Source organism: Clupea harengus, chromosome 19 (genome assembly GCF_900700415.2).
Source record: "Clupea harengus chromosome 19, Ch_v2.0.2, whole genome shotgun sequence".
NCBI classification, from domain to species: Eukaryota; Metazoa; Chordata; class Actinopteri; order Clupeiformes; family Clupeidae; genus Clupea; species Clupea harengus.
Genome location: NC_045170.1, coordinates 25,958,176 through 25,968,175, shown reverse-complemented (window position 1 = coordinate 25,968,175; position 10,000 = coordinate 25,958,176). Strand labels below are relative to the sequence as shown.

The 10,000-nt window shown below is 45.0% G+C and overlaps 2 protein-coding genes across 3 annotated transcripts in view; one reads left to right on the top strand and one right to left on the bottom strand.

Annotated features, from left to right (window-relative positions):
- Positions 1-227, top strand: part of jarid2b (jumonji, AT rich interactive domain 2b) — a 52,768-nt gene extending 52,541 nt beyond the window's left edge. The window contains exon 17 of the mRNA XM_031585743.1: positions 1-227. This exon is cut by the window's left edge and continues 1,057 nt beyond it. The gene's annotated coding sequence lies outside the window, so the exon portion shown is untranslated.
- A 1,926-nt stretch (positions 228-2,153) lies between these two features.
- Positions 2,154-10,000, bottom strand: part of dtnbp1b (dystrobrevin binding protein 1b) — a 31,446-nt gene continuing 23,599 nt past the window's right edge. The window contains exons 3-4 of one of the 2 annotated variants that reach the window (XM_031586393.2): positions 4,827-4,970; positions 2,154-2,478 (exon numbers count right to left, since the gene is read on the bottom strand). In XM_031586393.2, the coding sequence (XP_031442253.1) occupies positions 2,168-2,478; positions 4,827-4,970 (455 nt within the window). In that variant the 3' untranslated portion in view covers positions 2,154-2,167. The remainder of the gene's footprint in view (positions 2,479-4,826; positions 4,971-10,000) is intronic. The other variant, XM_031586394.2, reaches the window with a different exon arrangement.

The window sequence follows — 10,000 nt, the reverse complement described above, 5'->3', positions numbered from 1 at the left end:
ATTTTCAATGCTTGTGTCCTTTGGCAGATAAGGGCAAAAGAGTGGTTTCCATTCTAGTGAATTGCTATGGAGACAAGTGAGGGTTGATCAAAAGGAGTGTGTTTAAACTGTGCCTGATGACTCCTGAGGCCTGTTAGGCGTAGTCTGGGGAAGTCTGTTTGTTCTCATGGTGCTCTTGGTTACTTACTGTATATCAATACAAAATAAAAAGAACAGAAGAATGAAAACGAAAAAAGAGGAGTGGCCGCCTCCTCTCCCAGAAGGCTAGCTCCGTCTTGTGATGTGCAATCGTGGTAACATTCCATAATTCCAGTCCTCTAGTTTTCTTACCTGTTCCAGTCAACAATAATTATTATTATATATTATTATTATTGCTATTGTTATTTTTTTTTGTTTTGTCAACTGTTTTCTCAAGTAGAGCCACTAGTCAAAGGGTGCAAAATGTGAAACGAGAGGCCAGGTTTCCATCTTCTTTTTAAGAGTTTCACCCTTTTTTGCTTTTTTGAGTGTGTCCCGAATGATTTTATGGAGAAAAAAAATCAACTCAAAAGGAAGAAGAAAGATTGAAAGAAAGAAGTCAACTTTTGTACATATTTCTGTAAATGTCTTTAAATACTTGAGCCTTTTTTGTGGAATAGGGTGTGATTGGGGTTTGCAGGGGAAGGGGTGATGGTGATGATGATGACGGAAGAGAGAGGGAAACGAGAGATGAAGAAAAGCCTTACCTTTCTGTCTCTTCATCTGAGCGAGTCCAACGCTGACAGGGTTGCTCCAATGATAAACGTGTCTGTGTGTGTGTGTGTGTGTGTGTGTGTGTGTGCGTGCGAGCATGTGTGTAAGTGTGTGTGTGTGTGTGTGTGTGTGCGTACATTTTAAGTGCTGCTTAACTTCACTGAGACAAAGGACATGGAGAGTAGCAATGCCCCCCTCCGTCTCTCTCACCCCCCCCCCAGCCCCACTTATTTTTGTTTGTCTTTTTTAGCTTTACTTTTTTAAAGAAAAGGGAAAATACCGCAGAAAAAAAGAGAGAAAGAGAAAGAGGTTTTTACATTTTCATTACTGAAAATTCAACAATTTTCGTAGCTACTCATGTTGCACTGAGCGTCCCAGTGAGGTGGAGAGATCCTATGATCCTGTCTGTTGGTGATCGGCCTTCAGAGCTGACTGAACTGTTTTAGGATTATTTAATGGAAAAGCCGAGTCCGGTGTTTTCAGCAACAAACGACAGTAAAAAGAGATGTGGTTGTCCAAGTTTTATGGCCTTATGATGTATTTTATTCAGATTTTTTGACTTTTATGATTTTTGTTGATGTGTTTTTGTTTGGATTCCTTTTTCCACAGTTTGAGTTGCTCATGATCTGGCAAAGTTAATTTATTGGCACTGCATCGGAAAGCTTTCCCTCCAAATGGGAAAGGTCTCGTCTAGGATTTCTGTTTCTGGTTTCTGTTTTTTTTTTTTTTTTTTTTTTTTTTTTTTACTTTCTTTGTACTTAAGGGTTAATAAAAAAAACTTACCGACATTTTACTGTCAGTGCTTTTCACACTGCGTCTGAGTCTTTGTTGTACTGATGTGGAATCTGATTGGACCAGGGAGTAAGATGCTGACAGACAGTGGGGGTGGATGAGGATGAAGACGAAGATGAAGAAACTGCACTGAAACTAGAAGGATCGTGTATAGATGGGTTCATCTGTCCTGACTGACAGTTCCCCAATTGCTCCACACCCACACACACACACACACACACCCACACACACACACACACACACACACACACCCCCACACACCCACACCCACACCCCCACACACACACACACACACACACACACACCCTTGCTATTGATCTGTGTGTATGTATAATTCACCCAGTCCAGTGCCAGGAGAGACCTAGAACAGACACAGACGTGGGTGTCATATCAAAGGGGGTAGAAGTGGAGGAAAAGACATTTATTACTCCCAGGCACTGGGTGAGAGGTGTTGGGTGGTGACGGAACACGGGGCACAGTATTGGGCAAACAATAGATCTGTCCAAAAATGACAAGGAACCTTCCATGGGAACCAAGGAGATGTCCATCTGTCTGTCCAAGTGCATGAGTGCATGTCAGGCAGTCTTAAAGTACAGTGTGTGTGTGTGTGTGTGTGTGTGTGTCTCCTCCATCACTGGCCACTCTATGTAGCCTGCGTGCCGTTTCCCTCACCGTTCTTCACCATCTGACTAGCTGACGACGAACCTGTGGATGCCACGGCAACGTTTCTGTTCCCACCTCTTCCTCGAGCCCCCCTCAGGGCTGCCCGTGCACTGGACAAACATGCAGCTCCTTGTGGCTCCTCCTCTTCCTCCTCCTCCTCCTCGTCATCTTCGTCCTCCTGGCTGGCTGAGTCTGTGCAGGTGGAGGAGAGGGAGGAGAGCTTGTGACGCAGCTCGGCCTGGGTTGGCACCTGCAGCGTGAGCTCCGTGGTGAAGGACTCCACATCAGGGTCTGAGCTCAGGACAGACAGATGATGAAACGGGGGAAAAAGATGGATAGAGGACAGATACAGGAAGGGAATGGAAGAGGAAGGAATGTTAAAAAAACAGAAAAGAGATGGAAAGGAAGGTTTAGTCTGATTTCTGAACACTCCCAATTTGGGCAATAGTTTTCCAATTCAATTAATAAAGCCGACTTTTGCCCCTACTGAGGCGGCTGGTTTCACTTTCACACACCAGTCCTCCCGCCTGCTTTAAGACTCAGTCACAAATGCAGAATCTTGGTTTCCATGACCTTGTGAGCATGGGACTCTTCCCCCATCCAACTCCAAACTCCCTGACAGATTTCCCCTAGGTGGTTGGTAGCCCCTCTGCTTGAGGTGTGTTGACTGCTGTTAGTGTGGAAGAGAGATCCCGTAGAGAGAGCCACGTCACAGGACAAATGGCAGATGGAGGACCAGTACTTTTTCACCATTGCTTCTGTTGTTAGACTTGTTCGACTATAGAGACTGTTAGACTACGGTACACTATGTCAAATTAAGAAGAAACTGTACCACACTGCAGAACTTTTCAGAACAAAATCCATGGAAGAGTACAACATCATTTCATTAGACCTACATACAACATTTCATGACATAAAAACTTCCAAAGAATTTACTAAATTTCTGGAAAATAGCCCAACTTTTCCAGGATTTCCATGGTCGTGGGAATTCTGCATGGTAATTAAGAAGACTGGGTCCCAGTTTAGGTCTTTGAAAGTTTGGTCAGCCTAGCCCGGAAGTGAAAGGCAGACACAACTACTAGACATGCAGTCAATCCAAATGTTCAGCACTAATCTAAACTATGATGTTTGAAAGATCCTGTGGATGCCAAAAAAACCTTATCGAGGGAAAAATGGGTAAAACTCCAGTTCTAAGCTCCAACTTAATATCTAAATACACTGAAAATGTAATGGAAACAGTAATGAAAATACCAATGAGTTATCCGCAGGATGAATAGATGGTCCAGCAAGATTGTAAAGGGCAGTGTTGATCTATACATCATTCACGACATGTGAAAGGCTCTTGTGTAAACAGATTAAGTAATAGTTGTTCGTTGTGAGGTCAAACCAGCACTGATTATGGGCCTGGCATAACATATTATGGTGTGAATCTGGATGGAAACATGTTATACGTGGCTGACAAACATGCATTTTAGAGGCACAGTATCATATACATGCCTTATGAAATTATATTTGTACCGTATATTATTATTAGGGCTGTCAGCGTTAACGCGTTAATCTATGCAATTAATGCGGCCGCGATTAACGCGATACAATATTTTAACGCAATTTAAAAAATAAAATAAAAAACTTTTTTTTTTTTAATGCCTTTATTTGGATAGTTATGAAGTTATGACAGGAAGCGATGCGGAGAAGAGGTGGGGAGAGGATTGGGAAATTACATCAGGCCAGACTTGAACCTGTGTCCCCTCGGGCAAATTAAGTAGGGGGCTTGGCCTACCAAAAGCCCCCCTTGTTCAAAGTGGGGAATGACAGAAAAAGTTTGAGAACCACTGCGGTAGTTGAAGATGGAGAGAGCTGAGGGATTGTTGGGCGGAAAGTTTCTGTTTAAATGGCAAAATTACGGAACAATCGACAAAACTAAAGTTGTATGTAGCATTTGTCAAATTGAATTTAGCTATCACAGAAGCAGCTCGTCTTTAAGTTATCACCTTAATGCAAAGCACCCGACAGAAAGCAGTCCCAGGTTAGATGGTCGCCAACCCACACTCTACGACTTCTCTAGTAAAATAACTAGACCAGTCCATGAAAAGGTTACCAACGCTTTAGCAGTTTGGGTTGCCGGTGACTGTCGGACCATCAACATAGTTAAGGACGTTGGGCTGACTGAGGTGATTCGAATTGCTTCAGGAGACAACTCTTACGATTTACCGTCGAGGGGCACCATTGTGTCTCGCATACATTCCTTTTATGACGGCGAGAGAGCACGAAAAATTCAGCTCCTCGAGCAAGCTGCCACCGTCACCCTTACTGGTGACCACTGGACATCAGTCATCAATGACAATTACCTGGGTGTCACAGCTCATTTGATTGACAATGTATGGAAATTGAGATATTTTTCATTGGAAGTAAAAAAAAAAACCAGACAAACAAACTTTTAATCGCGATTAATCTAGATTAATGAATTTCAAAATGTGAGATTAATTAGTTAATTTTTTTTAATCTATTGACAGCCCTAATTATTATATTATATTGTACCATACTGTGGCATTCAGTAATTGGTATTCTATGTGTAAGACAGCAAATGAAGGCATCACATGAGGTAAGCTAATTAGAACTAATTAAATGTTGTAGCATACCTAACATAGGAGACGCAACACTGTTGTCTTCCCCTCCAGAGTTGATGAAAACATCCAGGGGCTCATGGTCCGACACGTCCATAAGGTCCATCTGCTCCAGCATGTCCACGTTCACCTCCATCGACGACATGCTTCCTATTGGTCCTGCACACACAAACACAACACTGTTATGGAACCCTATTGGTCCTGCACACACACACACAAACACACACACACACACGCACAGACATACACACACACACACACACACACACACACGCACACACGCACACACGCACACACAACACTGCAGCATCAACTCCTGTTATTGGCCCTGCACACACAAACACACACACACACACACACAACACTGCAGCATCACCTCCTGTTATGGAACCCAGTCCCAGCCCAAAATGCAACAGCAAGGGTTTGAGTCCAGGAAGTCCTCATCAGACAACAGTTTGGCCATAAAGACAGAACTGGTCCAACTATGTGCACATGTATGCAAAAGAACTGGTACAACTATGTGCACATGTATGCAAAAGGTGAGAATGGCTCCAAGAATGTGATCCTAACAGAATAGCAACATACAGATACAACTGATGACATCATCATCTCTGTGTCAGTGCCCTTTTGCTATACGGGACTGGATGATGACATCATCATCTCTGTGTCAGTGCCCTTTTGCTATATGGGACTGGATGATGACATCATCATCTCTGTGTCAGTGTCCTTTTTCTATATGGGACTGGATGACATCATCATCTCTGTGTCAGTGTCCTTTTGCTATATGGGACTGGATGACATCATCATCTCTGTGTCAGTGCCCTTTTGCTATACGGGACTGGATGACATCATCATCTCTGTGTCAGTGCCCTTTTGCTATACGGGACTGGATGACATCATCATCTCTGTGTCAGTGCCCTTTTGGGACTGGATGATGACATCATCATCTCTGTGTCAGTGTCCTTTTGGTATATGGGACTGGATGATGACATCATCATCTCCGTGTCAGTGCCCTTTTGGGACTGGATGATGACATCATCATCTCCGTGTCAGTGCCCTTTTGCTATACGGGACTGGATGATGACATCATCATCTCTGTGTCAGTGCCCTTTTGCTATACGGGACTGGATGCTTTCTCCCTATTTGGACCCGCGCCAGCTAACAGCTAACATCACTCATGTCATTAACAGAGCATTGATTCATGAGTGCTGCTGATTGGCAAAAGCAAGCAAAGAAAACGTAGTACTGGACAAGACCACCTCCTCAGGGTGGATGAAGTGATGATGTGAGTCGCAGTTTCCCACATTCTCCTATTTTGGTGCTTAAAGATTGCATTGAAATGATCAGAGCCACAGAAATCCTAAGGTTATGCACAGATAGTATGTGATATCATCCCACCCTCACATGTGTGTCTGAAGACACCTCTATTCAGGCCTAAAAGGCAGATATCACACCCTCACATGTGTGTCTGAAGACACCTCTATTCAGGCCTAAAAGGCAGATATCACACCCTCACATGTGTGTCTGAAGACACCTCTATTCAGGCCTAAAAGGCAGATATCACACCCTCACATGTGTGTCTGAAGACACCTCTATTCAGGCCTAAAAGGCAGATATCACACCCTCACATGTGTGTCTGAAGACACCTCTATTCAGGCCTAAAAGGCAGATATCACACCCTCACATGTGTGTCTGAAGACACCTCTATTCAGGCCTGAAAGGCAGATGCGTGTGGCGAAGTAGAGAGGCCATGCTGTGTGGGTCAGACTAGTGCTGTACCTGGTTCCTCTCCTTCAGTGGTTATACGGATAACCTTACATCCCCTTTCAGCCAATTCACTCGGGACAGCACAGATAGTATGGGACCTTTAATCATGCCCCACGCAGCTGACACGCCCCTACCAGCACAGATAGTATGGGACCTTTAATCATGCCCCACGCAGCTGACACCCTACCAATCCAGTAGAGGGCACCGATGAAGCACACCTCCTCTTATGACACACACACCCTTGAACAATGCCCAGGATGTTGCCCTTCCCAGATGTTACCCCTGGCAGTATGACAGGCTGAAATACCTGTTGGGTATACTTTTAATGTTGAAAAAGAGCGACCCTGCTCCTAAGGTTCCTGTAAGAATGTCAAAACATCCACAGTAGAAGACTGAAGGCCGAGGCCCCCCCCCCCCTCAGACGTTTTCTGAAATGGTCGTAAGTGTTATTCACAGAAAACGAACGTACGCCCAAAAAAACACGTGTACACCATTCCTGCGTTTATAAATCACAAATGATCGTGGAATTGTGCGCAGCTGAATCTCCGCCCTCAAAACGCCCCTACTTAATCTAATTAGCATATTCTCAATGCACAAACGGAGCGCATCCTCAATGCACAAACTCTCTGTGACAATGGCAAGCAAGAAAGAAACATGTAAAAAGAAGAATTATAGTGAGGCTGAAATCGACGTTCTGCTGATGGAAGAGCAGATGCGGGCCAAAACATTGTTCGAAAGCCTGTCAGGTGGCGTAATGGCAAAAGCAAAGTATGTGGCATGGTAGAAGACACGTCTCCGAAGCACCAGCGGCCGCACCTGCGGCACGAGCAGCACCAGAAGCCGCATCTGCGGCAGCAGCACCTGCTGCACCAGCATCGGGGCCTCGTCGGCCATCACCAGCTTCCTCTTCTCATTCACAAAGGGACTTGAATGAGTCTGTAAGTGAGGTTGTTGCCGAACTCTGTCCGCTATTGAGGGTTTCTTTGAACAGATCAAATCTGTGCGTAAGTACGTTTTATAAATGAGGCCCCCCCCCCGAATTAGGCTGATGATCGCTGGGCTCCCCTCTGACAGCATGCTATCAAGCTCCACCAAGCACACCAGGGGAACCCATGACATAGTCCGAGCTGTGGAAGCCTGTGCACAGTAAAGGATCCCCCCACCAAAAGAGGATGTTGTTGAACAGATCCTGTACGGAACAGTTGAACTGCTTGGAGAGGTTGAGGTGTTCACATGAAGGTGACGAGAGCTTGAACTGAGGGCGTATGTGTGCAGGCATGGGCTCTCTATGTCACCACGCCTTTTAGGCCTGAGAAGGGGCTCTCTATGTCACCACGCATCATCTGCCTTTTAGGCGTGAGAAGAGAGGCGTCTTCAGCCAGGCATGCGAGGGCGTGATATCTCATACTATCTGTGGTGTACTAAATGAATCGACTGAAAGGGAACCATGTTTCTTTCAGCTCTAAAACCCCATGTGCACTGAAGACGTGTGTCATCCCAGACAGCACAGGGCCAGATCAGGGCCAGATCAGGGCCAGATCCAGCCCAGTCTAAGGCCCGGCACACATAAGGGACCCTTCAGATCTCCTGGAATCACGACCTTGCAGCCAGAAGCTAAGCAGTGCCTACGCATAAGTACATGCATCACCAACACACACACACACACACACACACACACACCAACACACACACACACACACACACACACCAACACACACACACACACACACACTAACACACACACACACACACCACACACACACACCAACACACACACACACACACACACACCAACACACACACACACACACACACCAACACACACACACACACACACACCAACACACACACACACACACACAGACACACACACCCTCACACACACACCCTCACACACACACCCTCACACACACACACACACACACCAAGAGTACGGCGATGCTGTGGAGGTGAAGGAGCATCGTACCTCAAGGTAGCGGGACAGCAGGGAGGGCAGGAAGGAGAGAGAGGGGAGCTGTTAGTGTCCTTCCTGCACAAGTTCTCTCTCTCTCTCTCAAACACACATTCTCTTCACTCTCTCTCTCTCTCTCTCATACACACATTCTCTTCACTCTCTCTCTCTCTCTCTCATACACACATTCTCTTCACTCTCTCTCTCTCTCTCTCTCAAACACACATACTCTCTCTCTCTCTCTCTCATACACACATTCTCTTCACTCTCTCATTCACACAGACAGAAACACACACACACACACACATACTCTCTCTCTCTCTCTCATACACACATTCTCTTCACTCTCTCTCTCTCTCTTAAACACACATTCTCTTCACTCTCTCATTCACACAGACACACACACACACACACATCCTCTCTCTCTCTCTCTCTCTCTCTCTCTCTCAAACACACATTTTCTTCACTCTCTCATTCACACAGACAGGGACATACTGGTGGTAACATGGCACAGGTCAATGTGGGGGTGTGATGGGCTCTATCTATAAGTACAAACATAAGATCCCTTGCACACTCATCCACTTTATGGGGTTATCCTTCACTTGCCTTCTTCCCCAGGTTCCCAAATGACTGCATGTAAATGACATTCTTCCCAGAGGGTTGTTCTATCAGTAAGATACTTTGACATTATATCAGTAAGATGCCTCTGACTAAACCTGACATTATCAGAAGAGTTGGCGTCCTGTAAATGAAGACTTTATTTCTCACTCTTAGTCTCTTTCACAATACATGCATACATACATACATACATACACACACACACACACACACACACACACACACACACACACACACACACACACACACACACACACACACACACACTCACACACACACAGACGTACATAAATACAACACTCTTTAACTTTCATGTGTAATCTGACACGTTGTCTCTAGCCCCTCTTTCCTCTTCTCAATATTCTCATTATTCTTACTCCATCTCAGGCTTCTGATCCTACTCATGACGTGAGCATTTATACACACACTCCCTCCTGAGAAGGGAAATACCAGTCTGAGTTCTGATAGATAGCCCATAGCAAATCCTGCCTCTCAACATTTTCACACACACACATACCTATCACTACTCTACAAAGCCTCCTTATTCACTCAAGTATTTTAAAGAAGGGAATGAAAAAGCAAGGGGAAGGAATCTAAATGAAGAGAACAAACATCCAGAACCTCCGTTGTAAACAGCCTCATCGATCTGCCTCAGAGCGTTCATGGGGGATGTGTGCGAGGTATGGGCAACTTTAGAAATGAATTACTGGAAGAACGGGAGTAATAGTTTACAATTAATATAAGAGGCAACCGACTCCAGAGTCATTCCTACCGGTTCCTCTCCAAAGATGTTCATCGGACATGCTTTTGTTTTGCTTCAAGATTTATTACTATGTGTGACAAATATAGTATA